Source organism: Rhineura floridana, chromosome 8 (assembly GCF_030035675.1).
Source record: "Rhineura floridana isolate rRhiFlo1 chromosome 8, rRhiFlo1.hap2, whole genome shotgun sequence".
Lineage (NCBI taxonomy): Eukaryota > Metazoa > Chordata > Lepidosauria > Squamata > Rhineuridae > Rhineura > Rhineura floridana.
Window position 1 is genome coordinate 128,439,270 of NC_084487.1, and position 24,873 is coordinate 128,464,142.

The 24,873-nt window shown below is 41.4% G+C and overlaps 2 protein-coding genes across 11 annotated transcripts in view; one reads left to right on the forward strand and one right to left on the reverse strand.

Moving 5' to 3' along the window:
- The window catches only part of PPARA (peroxisome proliferator activated receptor alpha), a 60,518-nt gene extending 45,959 nt beyond the window's left edge, over positions 1-14,559 (forward strand). For all 6 annotated transcript variants that reach the window (XM_061582460.1, XM_061582457.1, XM_061582459.1 and 3 more), the window contains exons 7-8: positions 4,113-4,560; positions 6,089-14,559. In XM_061582460.1, coding sequence (XP_061438444.1) covers positions 4,113-4,560; positions 6,089-6,336 — 696 coding nt within the window. In that variant the 3' untranslated portion in view covers positions 6,337-14,559. The remainder of the gene's footprint in view (positions 1-4,112; positions 4,561-6,088) is intronic.
- CDPF1 (cysteine rich DPF motif domain containing 1) overlaps positions 9,175-24,873 on the reverse strand; it is a 30,819-nt gene continuing 15,120 nt past the window's right edge. For 4 of the 5 annotated variants that reach the window (XM_061582468.1, XM_061582466.1, XM_061582469.1 and 1 more), the window contains one exon: positions 22,883-23,453. In XM_061582468.1, coding sequence (XP_061438452.1) covers positions 23,295-23,453 — 159 coding nt within the window. In that variant the 3' untranslated portion in view covers positions 22,883-23,294. Of the gene's footprint in view, positions 11,395-15,924; positions 16,039-22,882; positions 23,454-24,873 lie in introns of those variants that run through there. The other variant, XM_061582465.1, reaches the window with a different exon arrangement.

Here is a 24,873-nt window from a genome sequence, read left to right on the forward strand (position 1 = left end):
GATTGGCCCTCCTGATCCCTCCAGCAATCTGTTGGCAAGATTTGCTGTTTATGTACATGTTTGACCTTAGCCTCGTCTATCTCACAGGACTGTTGCAAAGATAAGAAGAGGGAGGGGATAAATAATATACACAGCCTTGAGGTACTGAGAGGAAAAGCAAGATACAAATATGTAATGTCATCCACAGATCATGTAAAGAGAAATAAACATGCACGAAGCTAGAAAGGCAGTCCCCTTGCTGTGACATTTTGTAGTCTTGATATTTGAAGCAAAATACCAACACAAAACACAAAAAAGGTTGCCAATCCTGATAAATAACAACAAGCCAAAAATACTCTTTCATAGAGTGTCACAACTTTGGTGTCTGAACTACCAACTTCTACCTAGCCTACCTCACAGGCCTGTTACGCAAGTAAAAGGGGGGGGGAGGGTAAGACAGCGTACACAGCCTTGAACTCCTGAGAGGAAAACAACGTGCAAATATACAATAAGCGACAAATACTCTACAAATGTGTTGTTTCTCTCTCCCCCACACACACTTTTTGCCAACCTTGACAAACAAAAAGAAAGTATCCTTATGTTAAAGTACAACCTACAAACATTTTAACTTGCTGCAGCTGTAAGGTGTTTGATGATTTTATGGTTGTAGTTGCTAACAGCCCAGTGATAACAAGCAGACCAACCATTGCTGTATGGGGAAATTAGAAAACGGTGAGGGGGCAGGCCATTGCATGTCACAAAATTTCCTAAGTAGAAAGCAAGCCTCGTTTGTTTCAAAGGAGTTAACTTACCAGTCAAACATACCAAAGCCAGCCAGTTGTGTTTTATATGGTGAAGGCAGCCCACTTAGGGAGTGAATGAAATAATGTAGAGACTGAGCAAAGCTCTTAAACATACCCCATTACACAGGCAGACTCCCTTTTGTCCTCCATCAGGCTAGCAGCAGCAACAACCAGCTCCCCATTTTTTCTGCTGCTCTGGGAGGTCCTCCCCTGAGTCCCAGGTGGGGGTTTTTAGCATTCCTCCCTCTGATTGCTTCTCAACATTAAGCCTCCTTGGCGGTATTGCTGCCTGTTGAAGCCTTAGCCAGTTGTCTCCCCATTTTGCTTTCTATCTTTCTTCGTGGATGTCTGATTGGCTTACTTTTAAAAAGAATGAAAGCTAAGAGTGCAAGGGCTTCTGCTGGCTTAGGGCTCAGCACATCTGTACCCCCCCAGTCGGGAGCCCTGCATGTTATTGTCCAGTCACAGCTACACTAAAAATTCTGAATTTTGCCATTGTTTTGTCTATACAGCAGTCATTTCTGTACCAGGAAGGTGAAAAAACAGCTTTACAGTAAACCAGGAAGGCTAGAGAAAAGACATCCTAGTTAATATTGAAGCCATTTTTCTTCCTGGTGCATTGGTGACCCTAGTTTTCTTTATGACACTCATCAGTATAGCTCTGATGTCACTCATTGGCTAAAAACACTGAGAGGCAATTGGTTAGAATGGTGTCTGCATGTTTTGCTGTCTGCCTTTTAAATTTTTTTATGAAAGCTCAGAGTGCAGGCCTTCTACTGACTCTCAGCCTGGTACTGCAGTACCCCATACACCCCTCCCCCCAACTGCAGGCCTGAGCAGGAATTGGAATCCACTTATGCTATGCCAAAGCACTGTTATGGCACAAACACACACAAGGGAGGACAATGGGCACGCCACTGCAACCACATAGCTCCCTGTGCAGGGGAGCATGCACAGCTCTCCTACGACAAGACCTGTCTAAGGAGGGAAAGACTTTTTTTTTGACAAGCAGCCAAGGGAGTGGGGTCAGTGGGACTGGGACACGCAGCAAGGGCCGTCATACGTGCACTGACAGCAACACCCTCCAGTGGGTTACTTAATAAGGCAGCAGGCTGGGAAACAGTGGAAGATGGGCATTTGTCCCCACCTAACCTTTTGCATTCCTGGAAAACAGAATGAAGTCAATAAAAACTTTTTAGGGTGTTATCTAACATTAGACATACTCAGAGTAGACCTACTGAAATCAATGGAGTTAAATAACTTATTCATTAGTTTCAGTGAGTCTGTTTGAGCTATAACTTAGTTGGATATCACCACTACATGCTAATTTTAGCACCCCTTTGGAACTCTGCCCATAAATATATACACTGCCCATAAATATATACACTTCCTAGGGATTGTTATCTGAAAAAAGTAAATTAGAACCTTTTGATTTTCTTACAATAGTAGAGGCTACCACCCCTGCTTGCTTTGCTTGCCCACCCTGCCAGAGCTTCTCCTCCCCCCCCATGGGTTGCTGAAGCTGCCCTCTCCTCCTCCTCCGCAGGTTGCTAAAGCTGCCCCCCATGGGTCACCAGAGCTCCCCTTTCTGTAAATGTGACACTTACAAAAATATAATTATAGGAAGTTATAAAATAATACGCATTCTATTTGCTTTTAAATTAGTGCTCAGCCAGCTATGATCGCATAATAAAAGATCACAACATGCAAGAGCCAGGTGACAACACCCACTGTGCGTCATAGCAGGAAGGTGAAGAGCTCAGGCAGTGATTCTGGGTGTGAGAATAGGGATACTGTAATTGCACATCAGGGCTCCCCTTTTCATCTGGGAAATGTAGAAGAGTGTTGAATCCAAAAGAGATTCCATGACCACCTTTTGTTCCTTTGCAGCCCTTCGCTCCTGGCCTGTGTTGCTGAAGAATCTTTACATCATTTAAAGAGGAACAAGGAGTGTAATCAGTGGTGGTTGGTCCATTAGGACTAATGGCACACTGCCCTACCAACCTCAGTTTGGCCTCGGCCAGCCTCCCCCTGCCTGCTTTCTTTCTTATTAGCACTCCAGGGGGTGGCAATGCCTGCCAGCTTCTACCTCCTTGATTTCAGTGTTCCCCTCTGTAGAACTTGGCAGGGAGAAGGATGGGCTCTGCCAGTCACTGGCTCAGGTTCCACTGACTGTTGGTCTCCCTGCCTTCCCACCAGTCCCAATGATCACTAGCTGCCACAAAGTGTAGTGACTGGTCCAGTAGAGGGTGGTGCAGGAGGGCGGCATTGGCTCACCTGACCTCTCAACATTGAGCATCACTGCCTGTTACTGAGAAGAGAGGAGTGAGGCGCGGGGCAGGCATGGTGACAATCATGCACCTGTTGCCATGCTCGCATAGTACCCTCTTGTAATGGGTAATGACGCTCAGCATTGAGAAGCCAGGTGAGCAATGTCACCCTGCATATACCAGCTGGCTGCCCACTACTGGATTGGTCTGAATTGAAAACATATGATCTTCCTCATCTTAACGATTATCCTGGTATTTATAGCCTTTTTCTCTTTATTTTTTATAGTGCCTTTAAAAAAAAATAACCTTTTCCCCCCAGCCAAATAAATAAATGTGCACATTTGTGCTATATCTCCTGTGTGTTCCTGCAGTTATGTTCTCCATGTCCCTCTTTTCGTTTCCCCACCAGTTGTCTTGCTTTCTCTTCCCTCAATACAAGAACCTATTCATTTGCCATTTTGAATGCTGCTTGTGTCGTTAGCAGGTGGCTTGGTTGACTGCCTTCCTCACTTCTGCGTTCACTCTAAGTGCCTTCTCTCCTGCTCCCCACCCCCCATGAGCATACACATGAGCTTAGTTCTTCCCCTACCCCTCCTTGCATGCTGGGCCATTGGTGGTTTCATTTTTTTTAAAAAAAGTCTCCAAATCCTGGGGTCCACCCATGCTCACAGATGTCTCCCTCTTGCTTGTGGGTGGGGGCATTTTGGCTACAAAGCCATTGGCATGCCTCTGCAGCCCTTTGAAAATCTGCTCCTGGGAATTGGGGTACCTTTGGGAATGTTGTGAGATATGGTGTCCAAGGCTGCAAATTGCGCGCCATTGTCTTAAATCTTATTTAGACTGTGCGACTAACTGTGTAAGTAAATCAAAATATTCTTGAAACAACTGTCACATTGGTGGATCCCATCTTACATGTTGTAATATTAAACCAGGTTATGAAGAAATTCATTCAATAAGTACTTTAATTATTCTGTTGGTATTAGTATCCTTGTATATTCTGTTGCTGTTATTCATATATTTGTAGATAGTTATGATACTTACTATTACTCTCTCTTTGTAGCCATTTGTTATACATGATATGGATACATTGTGTATGGCAGAGAAGACACTTGTGGCAAAACTGGTAGCCAATGGAATACAAAACAAGGAGGCAGAAGTCCGAATCTTCCACTGTTGCCAATGTACATCAGTTGAGGCCGTAACAGAACTTACGGAATTTGCCAAATCTATTCCTGGCTTCTCTAACCTAGACTTGAATGATCAGGTGACCCTATTAAAATATGGAGTCTATGAAGCCATTTTTGCCATGTTGGCCTCCATAATGAACAAAGATGGAATGCTAGTAGCCTACGGAAATGGTTTTATAACTCGAGAATTCCTCAAAAGTTTAAGGAAGCCTTTTTGTGACATCATGGAACCGAAGTTTGATTTTGCAATGAAATTCAACGCATTGGAGTTAGATGATAGTGATATATCTCTTTTTGTGGCTGCTATAATTTGTTGTGGAGGTAAGACTTAAAGCTACATATCTATTTTCATTTATACCCCCATTTTTCTGCAATAGTACTCAGGGCGGCTAACTATAGCAGTAAAACAATCCTTAAGCAAGTAATGGTGGGACTTAAATGAGCAAATTAAAAAAATGAGAAATTTATGGAAAATTAGAATATTTCTTACATTAGAATGGGCAAAATAATTATTTGGTTTCTTTCTGTCATGATCCTAGTATGACTTTTACCTCCCCCTGCTTCTACTAATTTACTCTCATAAGTGGATTGAGCTGATTGAGAGTAAAAATGCACAAAAGGATAGCAATAATTGACAAGGCAAAACAGTTTAACAGATTGAAAATATATTTGGTTAAAATATATTATTATTATTATTATTATTATTATATCCCCCCTTCCTCCCCGCAGGAGCCCGGGGCGGCAAACAAAAGCACTAAAAACATTAAAACATCATAAAAACAAACTTTAAAACACATTAAAACAAAACATGTTCAAAAACGTTACTTTAAAAAAGCTTTCAATACATATAAGATTAAAAACATTTAAAAAAGGTTTAAGAACATATTAAAAGCAATTCCAACACAGACGCAGACTGGGATAGGTCTCAACTTAAAAGGCTTGTTGAAAGAGGAAAGTCTTCAATAGGTGCCGAAAAGATGATAGAGATGGCACCTGTCTAATATTTAAGGGGAGGGAATTCCACAGGGTAGGTGCTGCCACACTAAACGTCCGTTTCCTAGGTTGTGCAGAACGAACCTCCTGATAAGATGGTATCTGCAGGAGGCCTTCACCTGCAGAGCTCAGTGATCGACTGGGTATATAAGGGATAAGACAGTCTTTCAGGTATCCCAGTCCCAAGCTGTATAGGTCTTTGTATATCAAAACTAGAACCTTGAACTTGGCCCGGTAGCAAATGGGCAGCCAGTGCAATTCTTTCAGCAGTGGGGTGACATGTTGGCGATATCCTACCCCAGTGAGCAGTCTTGCCACCGCATTTTGCACCAGCTGCAGCTTCTGGACCAACCTCAAGGGCAGCCCCACATAGAGCTCATTACAGTAATCCAACCTGGAGGTTACCAGTGCGTGGACAACAGTGGTCAGGCTATCCTGGTCCAGAAACGGCTGCAGCTGTCTTAGCAGCTGAAGCTAGTAAAAGGCACTCCTAGCCAGTGAGGTCACCTGGGCCTCAAAACAGTTTAACAGATTTAAAATATATTTGGTTAAAATATATTTTTGTTAAAAACTGCTTTTTATTTATACTGATCTCATGATTTGTGGCTGAATAGTCATCTGAAGCAGGGTTTCCATAGTCTAGCATTCTAAAAACTTCACCACTCTGGTGCTTGCAATTAATATTGCTGTAAACCGCCCAGAGAGCTTCTGCTATGGGGCGGTATACAAGTGCAATCAATCAATCAATATTATAGAGGGGGCCTTTAATTATGGTCTTAAGCAATGATAATTTATGGTTACATATTAACTGTTTTACAACTATTTTCATTATGTATGTTTTTGTTTTTGAGAACAGATCGCCCTGGCCTTGTCAACATAGGACACATTGAAAAGATGCAGGAGAGCATTGTGCATGTACTAAAACTTCACTTGCAAAACAACCATCCTGATGATATATTCCTTTTCCCAAAACTTCTACAGAAAATGGCAGACCTCCGACAGCTTGTCACAGAGCATGCTCAGCTAGTTCAGATAATCAAAAAGACTGAATCTGATGCACACTTACATCCTTTATTACAAGAAATATACAAGGATATGTATTAAGGTTTTTTATATTATATGATATGAAAAGAGAAGAGCAATATTAATAGATGGGAGCAAACTACTTTGCACAATTATTTCTGCTGTGATTTTATATCAAAGCATTCATGAGCTAAAAAGTAGATAACTGGAATATCACATTTCTCTTGCCAGGAGAAGAACTTTTTAAGTACGTAAGAGAAACTGTATAGTACATATAAATATGGTACTTGATTGACTTGATGTGATTGACTTGAAATTTGAGCAACAGTGGTAATATAGTTTATATTACAATTGAACTTACTAACTACAAATACTTCTTCTGAAGTTTCTGCACTTTTAAGCCTTTATCCCCTCATCTTCATTACTGTAAGAAAGCTAGCAGTTTTGGCCCAGATCCAAAAAGCCTTTATGTGGTGCCCACTAGAACTTTTGAGGTGTTTCTCCAACAGCAGCCCCCCCTGCTCCATGATCAATTACATTTAGCAGACTAGGATATGGCAGATGGAAGTAGGGGGATCTGCCATTAAAAGACAAGTCTTATACTACTGTTCATAATCCCTTTGATCAGGGATAGCCAACATACTTTCCAAATGTTGTGGACCACATCGCCCATAAGCCCCAGCTAGCATGGCCAAAGGTCAAGAAATCATCAGAATTGTGCTCCTCAGAGAGCACCACAGTGGCTACCTTTGCCTTAGATGCATCTAAAGTAGGTTTTTTAGATCCTGTCCCTATCTTTGTCAGAAACTTAGGCATTTGATACTGGATGGCTTCCATAGAGGATGCATTTTTAAGCTCTTTTTCTGCCTAAGGCTGCAAGCCTAAATACACTTTCTGGGAAATAAGTTCCACAGAACTCAGTGGGACATGTAGTAATGCTATTTTTAAAAAAATAAAAATAAAATAAATTCCACTGGCACTCCAAAGCCCTTAAGATCTCGGAAAATATCTTTAATGATATACAGCCAGATGTTCCCTCCTTCACGATAATTATCAAACTGCTTATTTCCCAAGTCAGTTTGCCTTTAGGATATAGGGGTCCATCCAGGATAGATGAACAATTTTTTAAAAAACCCTACTGTCATGCAGAACCTTGACCTTGGATAAACGTATTTTTAAAATAGCTTTATAAAAAGCTGTAGGCAAATTTGATTTTAACCCACTATTTAGTGACACATCAAACAATAGATTACAACAGTGTTGAAACAGCTCACTGAATACTGCTTCCATACAACTTACACTGAAAAGAGGAACAGGAGTAGTGTGTTGCTTAGACTTAAGGATCTTTCCCCTGATCAATAGCCTTGCTTCACTTCAGGAGCAATATTACTAAATTGTTGAGTTTTTCTAATAACGAAAGCTAGAAAATAGCTAATTAAGGTTATGTTTAAGTCAGATCTTCAGCATTAATGCAAATTGTTGCATAAGATGCTTGTATTCCACAATCTGGTTATATAGGCATTCTTTCTCCTGGAATCCTGGGAACTTTTTTGAGGTGGGTGCTGTGAATCTCATACAGAATTCTCAGAACTTTCACCATTCCACAGTAAGAATTCTTTGAGGGAAACCATATACTTTAAACTGGCATAAAACATGTTTGTAATGTATACCCATAGACCTTATCATGTCAGATGGTACACTTTAAGGATCATTTTTGATGGATACACGTGAAAGGCTGCAGAGTGTATCCACTAAAACTGTAATATTTGAAGTGGCTGCATGCTGCTGTTGTTTCTTAATTCAGTATACCATCCAGGCGTACACATCTGGTGTTTTTTAAGATATGTAGCTGCTTTGAATGTTATTTACAGGCTGCACACTGCAACTAGTAGCGCGTATCTGCTAAAACTGTAATTTAAAAGGTCCTCTGTATTTTTCAGGATGGATTCATCTGTATTCTGTGCAATAACACCCATTCTGAAGAGAACTATGATACTTGGTAGTATATTTTATAAGATCACAGCTCAAGCTCTTTGAGATTGTAATCCAGCCTCCTTGTTTTTGAAAAGAAAACTGTTTCCATTGGTTACTTTTGTGCAGCCCTTGTCTTGCAGTATCTTCCACTAAAATACACGTTTGGGGTTTGCAAAAGAGGTATTTTGATTTTTTTTTTAAAGTATCTGATTTTTCCACCTTTTGCATTTTTAATTAGTTTTTTAAATGACTAGATTTCTGCAGAGCCCAAAACAATGGCCTGGTTCAGATCATCATTCCTGACATCATAAACTGTGCTTTATGAAGCCAGAAACAAGTATTAGAATCAAGTGCTCCTCCTTTGTCCCCCCCCTCCTGTTGTGCACCAGCTGTGGCATAATGATCCTTGCTTATATTAAGCTAGGGTTATTTGTTATGTCTGAGCTGGAGAACGCTGGCTTAATGTCAGCAAGCTAGGATCATACCTGCTTTATATCACATTGTTTTCAAAAGTTGGCATGTTGATATTGGTTTCTAACTGACCAATCACTACACAAGACTTTGTTTTCTCTGTGTGGCCTTTCCTGCAAGTAGTCTTGAATAATTTAGAATGCTATCGAATGCAGTTGTAGCATGCTGTTTTGGTTTCAATCCAGTGAAAATCTCTAGTATTTCACAGGTTACAACTATGAATTACAAGTGCTGAAATAACTTTTGAGAGCCTACAGAAACTTCAGTTTTATGTTAGTGGATTTTAGGAAAAGTGCTGTCACAAAGCACGCTAGAAAACCACTTGCACTATCATTAAAGAATACTCAGGACTGGGACAGTAATTTAAGACTTAATGATAAATAAAATGTTTGTTTTCCAAAAATCATATTGGCTACCTCAACAAATTATGAAAAAAAGCTACAAATTAGATTGCTTGAGAAATATGTAATTTGTATATGAGCAACTCAGGGTGGCAAGTCCAAGTAAACCAGAAACAGTTCTAATTATACTTATACCATACAAATGGAGTTCAAAGATTTTTATTTTATTTTTTTTGCTGTGTAGGTTAGACAAAATGACACTATTTTTTCCACACTGGCATCCTTGTTGCATTGGTTATTAATTATTACTTCCATATAATGTGAGGGGTCCAGAGGGGAACTTTATTGCCTGGACACCTGTGGGTGTAGTGCATACTTGTGCACTCTGCTGAGGCAAGACTCCTCCCTCGCTTACTAGAGCACATTGAGATGGGTAGTTTTTTTGTTTCCCCCATGTGAGTTCATAAAGCTTCACATTTTTCACCCTGCAAGCAAGACTTCATCAGCCATATAAGTGGCTAATGCAACTTTCCTGTACAATGCCATAGGTTGCTTAATCTGCTTTTAAGTCCTGCTGTCAGCTGCCAATGTTGTACTTTTTGTCTGTGTAGCCACACAAGTATCTTAAATCATAGAAGATTCCCTGGGAGGTGAGGCTGGACCTCTGTGGTGGGCGACCTAGCCTTCCTTCTCCTACCCACCCCCAACCTAACCAAAACCAGAAAAGCAAATCACTACACTTGACTTCCACCAAAAGAAGATGAGGGTGGGCAAGTACCTCAAGGTGCCTGGGCAGAAATTGGCGCCACATTGACACCCGCTTGCAAACTTCAGGCTTGCTTTCAAAGAGATCACAAGAAATTATAGTATGGCTGAGCTGTGGCCCAGTGACTGGATTTTTTTAGACCCATATTTGTAGCTGTTACTTATCTGTGCTTGGTTGAATTCCTTCATTTTGGCATCTAGCACTGTGTGCAGAAATTGCTTCACCACAGCACATGTTGTGAGGCATGGGGCAAGTATTTTTTCTCCCTCAACCCAAGTCTCAAATTGAGACTGTCAACTTCTACTTTAATGGGACAATAAGCATAATTGAGATGTGAGCCCGTACTGACCTGTTTTGTCCTGTCTCTTCAATCGGTATATCCCTCCACCCTCTGGGTTTCATTTCATGACATTTTGTTGTGACATGGAAATAATTATATATGTTAAATTTGCTATTCTCTATTGTGAAATGATTAAAATATATCTGATGTCATGCTGCTATTACTTAATCAAACATGATAGGAGTTTTGATCCATTTCATATAAATATTGCCATGGACAAACGTATAGAAGAAAACTGATGGGGTAACAATTTGTAAAGAAATTAGCTTGGTGTGTTCAGAAGTGTGAAAAATTAAATATACAAATATTTTTATTAATTTGGACACCTTTCTTGGGAAGAGGAAAGAATCAGAGCTGAGTATTAATCATGGGCTTGTTCTAAGTTATGTTGTAATCATAATTACTATTCATGTGCACTCTTAGTACTTCAGTGAGTAAAGGGTACTCTAATATAACTGTTTACAATAGTTATAAACCTGAATTTTTACAGTTTCAAGGATTTGATCTGAGGCTTAGCAGGAATTTGACCTACCAGATGACTTCTATTGCTTAAAACCCTAGATTTAGGTATATTTTGCACTGAATTTGCACTGAATTTGTAATTAAAGCTTTTAAAAATATATAGGGGGAGGAATTTAAAAACCCAGCAATACTATGCAACCCATATAAGATAGGACTTATGTGGAATTCCTGTGCCAGCACCATGGAAATGGGTGGGAGATTTGCACAGCACCATTCCTTGGTAGGTTGTGCCATTTAATGATGACTTTTGATTGCCCAAGATATATCCTCTATATAGACAACCACCCCCATACAGATTTAGCAAGAGACAAAGCTATGGAGTTAATGGAGATATATTAAAACATGTTGGTCAGCAGTAATTTAAATATTTGTGACTTTAGTTTTATTTGGAAGCATTATAATGTATTGTCTTGGGTAGCATGTAAGATCTGCTCTAATTGCTATGCCTTTTGTTGATTGTTATTTACAGTGTATAGTTTCACTTCATGTTTATCATCATAACAATTTTTAAAATGCAGACTTGAACCAGAGTAACTGACTGACAACATAGCCTATAACTTTATTTATCTGCCCTGTTTATTTTTTCTAGTCTGAGGCAGCAATAATCTGTGAAGAGTTCTGTCAAATGTATTGTAACTGTATTATAAGCGTACTTTCTGAGCCCTTGCTTCTGAGTCTGTTGTGCTCTTGAGTCATCCTACATTTCTGAAGATGTTTGTTGAAACCTAATTAGAGAGAGAATACAGCAAAGCAAGAGTTAGACAGGGAAGATAACCAAGGATCAAATCTCATGTATACATTTAGAACAGTTTTCACAAGTGGAGTCTTATTAATGGAAGGATTTCACCCAAGGATTTCATGGATGCTCAGTCAATATGTGCTTAAGTCTAATAAATAGAATGCAAGATAAACTTAATACAGACATGGTGAATCGAGTAATCTCCGAGAGTCATGTAGGTTTTAAAAACCCTTTCTGGCTAATGGCTACAAAATATCTGAATGCTATCAATATGTTAGTTAAGACAAAGGAAGAAAATATTAATCTGAAACATTTGTAACATGCATTCTGCACAACAATTAATTCAATAGCATCCAAAAGCTAATTAGAGGTGTGTATATTTGAAGCTTCATTGAGTTTTTGCACACAATAGCAAAAGAAGCAATATACAATAAATCTGGGTCGCTTACAGATTTGACATAGAGAACAGACACCAGACATGATGGGCACAGAGAGACAGTCGTTTATCTAACTGAATCCTTCCAAAAAGTGCTCTGGAAGTCTGGTGGTTTAACACTTTAATGCAAATATATCAGTTACCCAGTGAAAAGTCAGTTAATATACATTGCTTTACTTTGAAGGTAGGTTGCTTAATGAGGTACTGGGGGCAAGAACTTCAGTTCCAGGTGTTTCTCTTTTCCCCTTCCCTTTAGGAAGTGCTATACCCTTGAGATCTTCCAACTCTGCCTTGCACTTGAGTAGCTATGTCAAGACACCTTTTGAGGAACTTTACTATTATTTGTTCAAAACTGGGGGAAGGGAAACAACTCAGGTTCATGCTTTATGCATGGGACAGATTCATAAATGCACTCCCATCCCCCCCAAACCCCAATCACCTTAGGGTGTTGCTTGATTCATGGCCTGGTCTGACTTCCCTATGTGGGTAACATACCCATGGTCTGTTTTTCATTATGGTGCTTATACTTTTAGACTGCCACTATCATGTGAATATGCATGGCACATCAATGCTTACACTGTGGAGCTACTGAGTCCTACAAATGGGACTTCCATGCAATATCAGCCAGGCTATGCATCTGCACTTTAGATATCTGATAGATCCCTCTGAGCCTAGGAACTCAGGCAGAGAAGAGAAAAGGGCTCTGCTTTTCTGCATTTTCACACTTTCACCTGCTTTCTAAGTACAAAGAAACAAAAATGTAAATGTACTGCCCTCCAGTTGATTCTGATTTATGGCGACCCTATGAATAGGCAGCGGCATCACTAGTGGGAGTGTAGGGGTGTGCGGACATCCGGTGCGCGCCCTCCGAGGGGCACGGACGAGGTGGCTGGGCTTGCGTGCACGCACGCATGCACACACACTCAAGGCCAGCCACCCCGTCCATGCCCCTGGGAGGGCGCACGCCGGAGGGCCGGAGAAGGCCTGGGAACGCCGGCGCACCTCCCTCACCCCGCCAACGCTGCTCCCGGTCTCGCCCGCCTGCCTGCCTCTGAGGAGGAGTTGGAGCAGCCTTGCCGGGCAATGGCGTGGGGCGGGGCGGCTCTGGCTGCACCCTCTGCACCCCGGTAGTGACGCCCCTGAGAATAGGGTTTTCATGAGGCTGAGAGGCAGTGACTGGCCCAAGGTCACCCAGTGAGCTTCATGGCTATGTGGGGATTTGAACCCTGGTCTCCCAGGTCGTAGCCCAACACCTTTACCACTACACCACATAAGGGGCTGAGAAATATGTAGGCCTTTCACTATTAAAGAGGCAAGAGAGCTTTTAAGAAAAGAGAAATGCAAATTATATCTGATTTTGTAAGTAAAACACTTTAAATATTAATGGAGGAAAACATTCTGGCTTTAATAGACCTTGTAATCAACAACAAAGCAATACTTAGCTTTTTTTGTAATGTAATTATTGCAACTATTGAGACCTTTGTGGTCTAGCACAATCTGGAATTTATGTTGAGTTTAAATTCAGATCCTGGTCATGGGCCAATTTAGTCTTTCCTGATAGACAATAGGACAGATTTTAATCTTAAGGAAATCTGGTTCTGGATGGATCAGCTAAATGCAACTTCAGGCTACCAGAGAGAGGCTACCAGAATTAAGGCATGGGAAATCCTAGGCAGGCAGATAACCTCTTCTTTCTTTTTTATTCATTAATGGCCAGTTAATAGCTATTTTTATTGCTGGCTGAAGTGATAGCTACAAGTTTAAAGCTGTGAAACAGAGCAACAGAACAACTTGATTTTTAAAAGTTTTCCTTAGTTCTACTATTTTGCCATGTGCCTTTTGGAGTGATCTGCAGGTTCAGAGACTTAAATAAGCATATATAAATACTGCCATTTAAATTAATATTATAGGTGAAAGTAGTTCTTTGATACAACTGTATAAATATGGAATACATTTCATATTTATTTTTAGATACCTGTTTTAAACTTTTATCTTGGAGTACATTCTAGTGATATATGTACATGACAGCTTATGGGAAATGCACCAGGTTGTCAAAATTGTTGAATAGGTTTATGAGATCAGTTTAAGTCATCTTATGTATTTACGCTTACAGGAAGTGAAAATAAGAGTGTGCCGTTTTGTTTTTTAAATGTAGAATTTGAACATTCCCCACATGTGGGAACGGACAGAGTGCCTTGGAGTGGGGGGTACTGAAGGAAGAGTTCATATTCTAGTATGTAGTTTCTCTACATCATGGAGGACTGATTTTTGTCTTCTGTAAAGTATCACAAATAATGCAATCCTGGGCATCTGAAGTCAGTCTTGTTGTGTTCAGTGGGGCTTGTTCCCAGATAAGTGTATATAGGATTGTAATGTAACTCAGGTTAAATTCAGTAATAGAAGAGCTGCATGCAGTAGTGTTTAGATGGGAGGGTGAAATCTCTTTAGTAAAATATGGGTTTTACAGAGAGGTAAAACTGAATTCTTCCCCTTTTTGCTTGCAAAAATAATCTGGTCTATGCATTTTAGAATAAAAATGCCCATTAACCGATTATGTGATTTTTAATTTGACATTCTGATTTTCCTGTTCAGAGAACAAAGGACTGAATAATAAAAAAAATGTATTTGAGTCTACTAGGATCTTCTCAGAATCCATCTGTACTTTAAACTCTTTGTAAAGATTGATGAATGTATGTAAAAAGGGGTAACTTCACAGTGTGATTTTTGCCTTAATGGCTTAAAATAAAGTCTTTCTTAAAATGTTATCATATTTATTATTATTACTTTATATATTGAAAACATTTTTACCCTACTCTTTGGCCATAAAGGGCTACCAGAACAGCTTTACAAACATCGGTAATATGACAGTGCCTGCTCTCAATCTTATTCTAAAAGACACCGCATAAAAGAGAAATGGAGAAAAAAATCAAACTCAGATACTAGCAGTTACAAGATGACACTGTCACCCATAGAGGAGCAGGACCTGGTGCTGTGGCTCTCACATGTCAAAAGCAGATCTTGCCAGCCTCCAATAGCCTGGCTGGAAATCCTGGCCTTCATGGAACTGGCAGCTGTTGGCCACACAACCTGGGACCTCAGGCTTCTGGGGCCTTGCTGGAATCCGATACTGTCTTGTCACTCACGTTGCAGTAGGAAAGGTTTGAGGTGGGGTGCAGGAGATGATGATGGCCACCCACCAATGGTTCTAATCACCTCTGTGAGGGAAGGGGAGGGCCCAGTCCAGCTAGTGAGAACAGCAGCAAGTGGAGATCTTGAGTTATAATATGAAAACCTATTATAATATTTGTCTCTTGTAACACACATCATTTGTGGTGTTAAAAACATGGCGTATTTGCTACCCTTGGATGGCAACATTTTAGCACTCTTCAATGTTTTAGAGTGCAACTCTATCCATACCTGAGAGTAAGTCCCATTGAACTCAGTGGATCTTACTTTAGAGAAGACATAGGATGGTTTCATTAGGCTGATTCCAGAGGGGTAACTCCTAGCGCTAATAATTAGTGCTCTTTCACTGGAAGCTACAAGCAAACCAGCAACTGACTTTCCACACTATTGGGGATACTGCTTTTTTGTTTGTTTCTGCATGCTCTTCCTGCATGGATGGGTATAGATGCTGTGGATGGAGATGGGAAATATCCAGTCCACCTATGTAGTCAAAACTATTTCAAATAATCCTTTAAAAATATTTTTTTGGTACTGTGCACCTATTCATTTAACCATGGTTTTCCATTAAGAAATGTCAAATACAAAGTGTCTTCGCTTTTAAGTGTTTAATGGGTGGAAACCATGTTGCCAAAATTGCAGCACCCAGAAAGGATTTTTTTAAACAACTTCCCGCATTTTTAAATTTGGCATTATAACATTTCACATTTCACCTATTCACTATTTTGCTAATTTCACCTATTCACTAATTTGCTAATATGCTTAGAGAGAGAGTCTGAAAAGCATTATAGTACTAAATAAAAGATCAAGATAAATTTTAAAAATTAAAGGTGATAAAATGATGCCCACCACAACAGTTAGACTGAGTGTGTGCTGAACTGTGATAGGTTCACTTACCTGATATATCACTGCCCACATCTAAACCACATCTCTTGAAGATGGAAGAGTAGCACTAAGGGCATCTATACCAGTAGAGATTGTGCTTCTCTTCCGTATTCTCAGTCTGACTTTCTGCGGTAAACAAAATAGAAGCAGCACTGGGAAAACAGGATGGATGATGTTATTATGGACCCCCCCCCATGTGACCGAACAAGACAAGGTGCTTCTTCTTTAAATGCCTAGGATAGAAGCACCCAAAGAATCAGTAGGTGCTCTACCGTCATAACTTCCTGTGTTTCTGGTGTTTAGAGGTGAGAGCTAGTCCTTATATATTTATTTATTTATTAAGGCATTTTAATGTTCATGTTCACTTTTAAAATTGTTATATCCTGTCATTTCCTCTCTCCCTTCTGCCCTTATGTCCAACCTTTATCTGTAATAAGTATGCCTTCTCCGAGGCATACTAATTTAAGTTAATTTAATTTAAAATCTGCTGTGATTGTTTTTAAATTATTTTATTTTATATGTTTTTGTTGTATTATACTATGTGATTTTATTGTATTTTCTGTGTTCACCGCCCAGAGAGCTATTGCTAGTCGGGCGGTATATAAGTCAAATAAATAAATAAATAAATAAATAAATAAATAAATAAATAAATAAATAAATAAATCAATCAATCAATCAATCAATCAATCAATCAATCAATCAATCAATCAATCAATCAATCAATCAATCAAGCAAGCAAGCAAGCAAGCAAGCAAGCAAGCAAGCAAGCAAGCAAGCAAGCAAGCAAGCAAGCAAGCAAGCAAGCAAGCAAGCAAGCAAGCAAGCAAGCAAGCAAGCAAGCAAGCAAGCAAGCAAGCAAGCAAGCAAGCAAGCAAGCAAGCAAGCAAGCAAGCAAGCAAGCAAGGCACCAGCCACACACAAGAAGGAGGTAATGCTATGGGAGAGAGGGAGCAGCAGGACCCACAAGGTTTGCTGAAGTACAAAAAATATTTTAAAACCCAGCTGACTGAAGCATGAACTTGCTCAGTGGGCGTGGTATATTGATTGAATGTTGGTCGTGAAGAATGGAAAAAGGAAGGAGGAATAGAAAGGAGCATCCTGAACTGGAGCACTCCATACTGAGGCACTTTAGGGACAAAATTGCTCATATTTGGACATGCCACAATTAGAGCCCAGTGGAGGCATCCAGACCATTGTCGCATCTGTACTGGGTCAGTTTTAATTACCGCGGCCTGATGATGTGGACAAGCTGCTTGAAGAAGTGTGGCCAGCCACCTGCTTCCTAGACCCTTGCCCATCTTGGTTTCTTAGAGCTAGCCGTAGGAGGTTGACTAGGTGGCTCCAGGGAATTATCTATGCTTCACCCGAAGAGGGGAGATACCATCTGCCTTGAAGGAGGTGTGTTGCATCCCCTTCTTAAGAAGTTCTTGCTGGACTCAGAAGTGTTAAACAATTACTGTCTTTTGGCCAAAGTAATTGAGAGGGTGGTGGTAGACCAGCTTCAGGCATGCTTAGCGGAAACTGATTACTTGGATCCATTCCAGTCTGGCTTCAGGCCTGGCTATGGCCATGAAACTGCTTTAGTCACTCTGGTTGATGACATCTGTAGGGAAAGAGATGGGGGAGTGCGTCCCTGCTCGTTCTCCTTGATCTCTTAGTGGCTTTTGATACTGATGACCACGGGATCCTTCTGGAGCATCTCAGGGAGGTGGGGGTTGGGGGCACTGTGCTTCACTGGTTCCGCTCATACCTCCAGCGCCACTTCTAAAAAGGCTACTGTTCGGCACCATGACAGCTGTCATATGTTGTTCCACAGAGTTCCATTTTGTTCCCTAAACTAGTTAACATCTATATGAAGCTGCTGGGAGCTGTCATCAGGAGATCTGGAGTGAGGTGTCATCAATATGCAGATGACACCCAACTCTATCCCTCTGTTCCACCTGAATTAGGAGAGGCAGTTGAGGTTCTGGACCAGGGCTTGGAGGCAGTGAAGGGCTGGATGTGGGCCAACAAATTGAGACTGAATCCTGAAACAACAGAGAGGTGTTACATGTCCAGAGTTCTCATGTCCAGGAGGTGGGGAGACTGCCTGTTTTGGACAAGGTTGCACTCCCCTAGAAGGAGCAGGTTTGCAGCGTGAGGGTGTTCCTGGATCCAACATTGTCACTGAAGGTTCAGATGGCCTCAGTGGCTAGGAGTGCCCTTTTCCAGCTCTGGCTGGTTCACCAGCTTTGGCCCCTTTTGGAAACAGATGGCTTCACTTGGCCATAGTACTCCATGTTCTCGTAACTTCCAGATTGGATTGTTGCAATGTGCTCTACATGGGGCTGCCCTTAAAGATGAATCAGAAACTTCAACTGGTCCAAAATGCAGTGCTGGCTGGGATTCCTTTTAGATCTCATATAACTCCCATTTTAAAACAGCTACATTCATTGCCAGTTAGTTTCTGGACCTAAATGAAGCTGCTCACGCTGGTGTTTAAAGCCCTAAATGACTTCGGTTCCAAATATCTGAAAGACTACCTCCTTCCCTACAGATTCTTTCAGGTGTTGAGATTAGCAGAGAGGGGGGACCTGTTGGTAGTTCTCCACCCTCAGCAGGGGCGTCACTACCGGGGTGCAGAGGGTGCGGACTGCACCCGGGTGACACCATGAGAGGGGTGACACCCAGAGCTGCCCCGCCCCACGCTGTTGCCCGGCAAAGGAGCCGAAAAGTGCTCCAGGTTGGCGCAGCCAACTCCTCCTCGGAGGCGGGTGGGCAAGACTGAAAGCAGGCACCCGCTCCCTGGCGGTGAAGCCAGGATGGGCCTTCCACCGTCAGCCTGGAGCGCGTTGTGAGTGCATGTGCATGCACACGCACACATGCAAGGCTAGCCACCCCATCCATGCACCTGGGAGGGCATGCGCCGGAGGTCCGCACCCCCCCACACTCCCGCTAGTGATGCCGCTGACCCTCCTGAAGCTTGGGGGGATGGCCAGGGAGGGTGACGGCCTCCAAGTTGTGGAACTCCCTCCCCACCGAGGTGTGTCTGGCAACCTGGCTGTACAGTTTAGGTGAATGCTGAAGATGCACCTCTTTACCCTGGCTTTTGACACCTGAGACATGTATTTTTAGGACCCACCCAATTTTGGGATTTTAGGTTGTTTTTAAATTGTTTTTAATGCCGTATTTTAACATTGTTGTAATCCACCCTGGGACCTTTGGGTGAAGAGCGGGTAATAAATTATGATGGTATAGTTTGTTGCAAGTCCCACTATACTTGCTTGAATGGGCTGCAACTATACGATATCTGCAGCATCCAATAAACTGCCCTTAAAGTGTAGTTTAATATATGAGACTAGATTTAATGTAGCGAGAGTATTTTGATTTATGCAGTTTCTCTGTGCAGTATCCCTAGATACAAATCTTTTAGCTATTATGTAACATTAATAAATTATTTATTGTGTTCAATATACAATGTTTAAGATTATGGCAGACCTAATTTAAATTGGTCCTCTTTGGGGTTCTCTTGCTACCCTAAAAAGCATATGTGCCTCAAACTATGCTACATAAGACTTAAACAGCACTCGTCACATAGGTCTGTTGAATTTTTGTGTGACTAGGATTTATGGCTCCATGATATAGACACATTCTGCATGTTCACTGAATTTTGTATTACGAATACAGGCTGCATTCTGGAATTTTTCCTGTACAAGTCCCATTGAGGTGAATGGGAAATGCACATGATAATTTGTTTCCTCTGTAAAAGCCAATAGTTTTGCAATGTGTTTTTTAATTTCCTTTACAATTAAATGTATTCTTAGGAGTTTGTGTTTGATCTTTTTCAGTAGCCCAATTTAGGACGTTTGATCACTTGACTAATTCTCCTAGTTTAAATGAAACTTCTAAAGATGTAGTTAAATGTATTCTTGTTAAGGAAAGCTTGTTTAACGGGGAGCATAAAGGTTTAATGACCTGCTTGAAGCTAAGCAAGTGCCTCAGTCTTCGAGATTTGAGATATACCCGGAAAGTCAACATTTGCAGAGCCAATCCCTGGAAGTTACACTTTGCTTAAATTATGCACAAGGCTGTTTTTATCTAATTGCAAATATATATTTCATTTTATAGCAATCCAACTAGAGCATGACCTATTTTCCACTGTTTTCTGGTAATGACATTTAGCACAATAACAAGCTGATGTACAATGCAATCTTCTGTACATTACTCAGGCATATGTTCCTCTGTATTCGGCAGGGCTCACTTCCTAGTAAATGTGCTTTTAGGATTGCAGCCATAGGGTGCATTTGCTGTGGGATCGGTGTTCTCATATATTCCAGGGTTGTTTTTTGCAGCACCCACATAACATCATTGTCACCAAAATGCCAGTCCACATTTTTTCCTGATTTAATTTGGTTTTCCCTTTTCCGGGATAAGGTTTTTTAAAAAACTGTTGTCAATGACCCACTTGTGACATCGTAACAAACCATTTATGCTGTTAAGCCCTTCTGCATGATGCTCTATGGCACCCCTTAAATTTGGTGCATCTACACAACACTGCTCTGTGAAACACCACTAATATGTTTAGATAGGGGCAGGGCTGTGTGTATGCAAAAAAGCGATTAGATTGATCATGCACAGAATGTTTAAATTCAATTCCAAAACAAGCAGAATCCTGCAATCTGTATAAATAGTCATTTTGCATGGCCTCATTTTGCCTAACTACATTTCCCCCTATCTTGCACAATTCTGGTTTTGCCAGTTGTGGAGAAAAGCAAAGAGCTATCTAAGAGCCTGAAGATCTCCCCACCCCCCCGGCCTTCAATCACTGCAATCTTCCTTTGCTATCCCAGCTTTCATAAGCATTGCTCACACTTGCAGGCGTATCTTTGCAGTTGTAGGACTATGACGTTTTCCTTTTAAAACAGTAACAAACTGAAAGCTGAGTTATGCACCCTGTATCCTGTTCCAAACTTTCTAGGCGTTCCTGTGGAACTGTAGTATCCACATAGCCATAGCAGTGGGTTTGACCTTATCAATGTGTAGCTATTTTCATGTAGGCTTTTATTATTTATCCAATGATAGATATGATCCATTGAATTTTTGTATTTTGTATTTGTTGCTGTACCTGAGATACATTGAATGAGGTAGGAGTTGCAGTAAGAGAGCGGTTGGTAGTTTTATTTCCTATGTTTTGATCCTGTCCTCTCCCAAGATGCTCAGGGCAACATCCCTGCTGTCTGTTGTGTCAGTGATTATAGCCAGCATGGATTTTTCATTCTGCCATGTTAAATTGAAAATATCCCAAGCCACTCTGCTGGTTCCCATAAGCTCATTTCAAAACAAAATCTTACAAAACTTATAGTCCTGAACTCAGAAACGCTTGCTTAACTCTCTAAGTTTTCATGGCAAGACACAAAATAGAGAGAATCCAGAGTTCAAAATCTAAAACAAGAGTATAATAATCCCTATCCCTGTTGCACTTTTTTCTGTCAATGGTCTCATAATTTGTTGAAATTAATTAAAAATCAGCCATGTTCACAGTGTACTTGTAATCCTATTACTGACCTTGCCCCATACTCTGGCCTTCATCTTCTGCAGTTTAAAAGATAAACAAATGCATGGCTGATCTTTAAGAAATTTAACATTGGAGTCTATGATAGGGCCGGCGTGCTCAGTAAGAACCAACTGTCAGTGTTCTAAAAGCCAGACTAACAGTTTGGCTTGGTTAATCAGGGGGCCACACCCACACCAGACATTTACTCCATTTTAAACAGTCATAGCTTCCCCCAAAGAATCCTGGGAAGTGAAGTTTGTGAAGAGTGCTGAGAGTTGTTAGGTGACTCCTATTCTCCTGACAGAGCTCCAACGGTCAGAGTGGTTTACCATTTAACAGTCAGGCCTTTTCCCCGGAGAATTCTGGTGATTGTAGCTCTGTAATGTGGCCAGGGGCAGCTTTGGTTTAAATTTGGGTGGGAGACTACATGTGTCTGCTGTAGAACAAAAAGGTTGGGGAAACCCTGAGAAATAATGTTAACAGTGTTATCCTTTTGGAAAGGGGCTTCCCCTCTGTCCAGTGCCCACCTACCCAATCTCCTGCCCCTCCCCCATGAGTTTCACCTAAGCATGATTGCACAGGAGCAAATCCCAATGAACTCAATAAGCATGCAAATAATCAAACCTACCCTCCCTTTCTCCATCCCACCCACTTTCCCTCCTTCCCTCCTCCTTCTCCTCTCCTCCCCACTCCAGCCCTCCTTCCCCCTTCTCCTCCTCCTCCCCCATGGTCAGTTTCTCCTAGCCTAAGCATGATTGTATGGGAGGAAATCTCATTGAACTCAAGAAGCATGCAAATGATCAAACCTGCCCTCCCCCTCCCCCCCTGCCTCCTGCTCTTTTCATTTCCCTTCCCCCCCTTCAGATCTCCCCCCTCCTCCCCCATGGTTGATGTCACCTATCCTAAGCATGATTGCAGGGGAATATGTCCCATTGAACTCAATAAACATGCAAATGATCAATCCATTCTCAGCAAGCTTGCACAGGATCCCATTTCTAACCAACAGGTATTTCTATCAAACTTTGAAAAGCAGGGAAATTGGGCAGCTATAATGAATGCACCAGGGGAGCAGGAGACCTGACCTCCTCTCTGAGATATTGTACTGCTCTACAAATTTGTAAAAAAGCAAACACAATTTGGGTTGGTCTTTCACAGTCCAATCCACTTGCTGTGTAGCTTGGAAGAATTTGGTAACATGTGCCTCTGAGCATATGGTGAGTGGTGGCAACACCTGCAATCTGCCCAAATAACAGAAACAAGACATTTGCCTATTAGTGAATTGATAAAATTGGGGGGGGGTGTCAGACACCTCCCCATGTGTGCAGCAGGCAAATTTCAGGGGTAGTTGAAAATATGGCAGTAACTTATAAGAAACTGCAGTGCTATTGTCTCTTTTCCGTCACTAGAGATCCAGAGCCTGAAAAAAATCATGATAACCAGGTAGTAAACTTTTACTTGTGTGTAATAAAATAGGTTGAAAGATGGTAGAACAGTTATAAATGCTGGTAATTGGGGTTCATTCTACTTCTAACGTGATGAGAAAACTATTCCATTTTACAAACTAACAAATCTAAAAAAGAAAAATAGGTTTGTCTGATCTTGTTTTCAGTCTTATTTCCTGTGCAATCCTGTGTATATATACTCAGACATAAATCCCACTGAGTTCAATGAGATTTTCTGTCATGGGTGTGCTGGCTAGGGCAGGATTGCAGCCTTACAGTTAAAATTAAATCCCCTAATTGAAGGATCTTATAAAAACTGCTGTAGGGGAGATCCATCAGACACAGGGTTTTTAAATTTTTTTTTTTTTTTACAAAATCACACTTCTGAAACATGAGTCAAAAACAATCTAGTTTTTCTTTGAGATCTTGGAATCTTCTTTTTTCGAAGACTGGGATTTAGAGTGAGATTTCTTTTCCAAATCTTTCCTTATTTCCAAAGGAAACTCCTTTAAATGTAAGTTAACACAGGGGAGGCAGAATCTTTTTGTGTAGAAAAGGCTACAGTCCTGAAAAAGAACAGGGGGGGGGAAATGTAAATTCACTAAATTAACACATTACATCTACTCTTCATGTTAGCATTTATATTTACATAAATATAAATTTGGCTGGATTAGCCCAATCCCGCCAAAGAGCTAAATCCAACTGCTTTAATAGGATACATCTGTTACTAACTTGCTCTTTTGCTTTTAATGACAATTAACGTTTAGTCAATGAAACCTGCCATGGCCAAGCTTTGCTGGATTATGGCTAAATTATATAATTGCAACACACAACTCTCCTTATCCTTTAAAATAGCTAAGCATCTTCTGCACGCGCACACACCTCCAGAGATTATTGGGGATGAGGAGGTGGTAAAGGGGTTGGGCTTCCCCTTTCCAACTTCCCATCCCCACCAGCAATGGCATAAATGGCCTAATGGACCAATGGAAAAAGCTGGCTGCCTTGTCTCCTGCAAGTCAATCTACTGCAGGGGGAAGCCAACGTGATGCCCTCCAGATGCGTTGATGGACTGCAACTCCCATCATCCCTGACAATTGGCCCTACTGTCTGGGGTTAATGAGAGTTGTAGTCCAACAACATTTCGAGGGCACTGTCTTGGCTGTCCCTGCACTACTGGGTTTATAAAGGTGATCAGCTACACCCACACAGCTGCCCCCATTCAAAGAAATAAGAAACAGAGGCTACTGCTGAACTGCGCCAGTTGAGAATATTGCTCTAGAAGTCCCCTTGTGGTCAGCAGTTAATCTATGTACAGATCCAGCCACTTCTCCCTTAAAAATGTTGCCACCACTCCTGGTGTTTGGGGCGATTTGAACTGCAGATTGTTCTCCAGCTTTCATTTAACTCTTCAAGAGATTCCTCAGGTCTGCCAAAGCACATACCTCAATTTACTATATTTTACTCCACTTACAAACACACCCACATAGCTGGTATAGCACAGTGGGGAGGAGAGCCTGGCTGGGAGTCCAGAGTCTGTGAGTTCAAATCCCCGCTCATGTCTCCTGGGTGTCAAGGGCCAGTTAAAGATCACCCCACAGGGAGTGGCTCAGGGGTTACGTGCCCTGCCACCTGTGCAGCTGTGGGCAAGCGGCATAGTCCCAAGGAGCCCAGTTGCTCCCCAGCTGGCAGTTGCGGACAAGGAAGGGGCTGGCTTGTGCAGCTGTGGCAAGCTGAACAGGCCCTAGGCAGCTGGGGAGGACTAGCCTCAGAAGAAGGCAACGGTAAACCCCCTCTGAATACCACTTACCATGAAATCCCTATTCATAGGGTAGCCATAAATCGGGATCGACTGGAAGGCAGTCCATTTCCACAAACACACCCAGCTTCCAGCAGTCACAATGTGCTGCTGCTGCACGTGAACTGGGTCCAGACTCAATGGAGCAGTAGCTGGGGGTGGATTTCATTTGAAGCTGGACTTAGGCATAA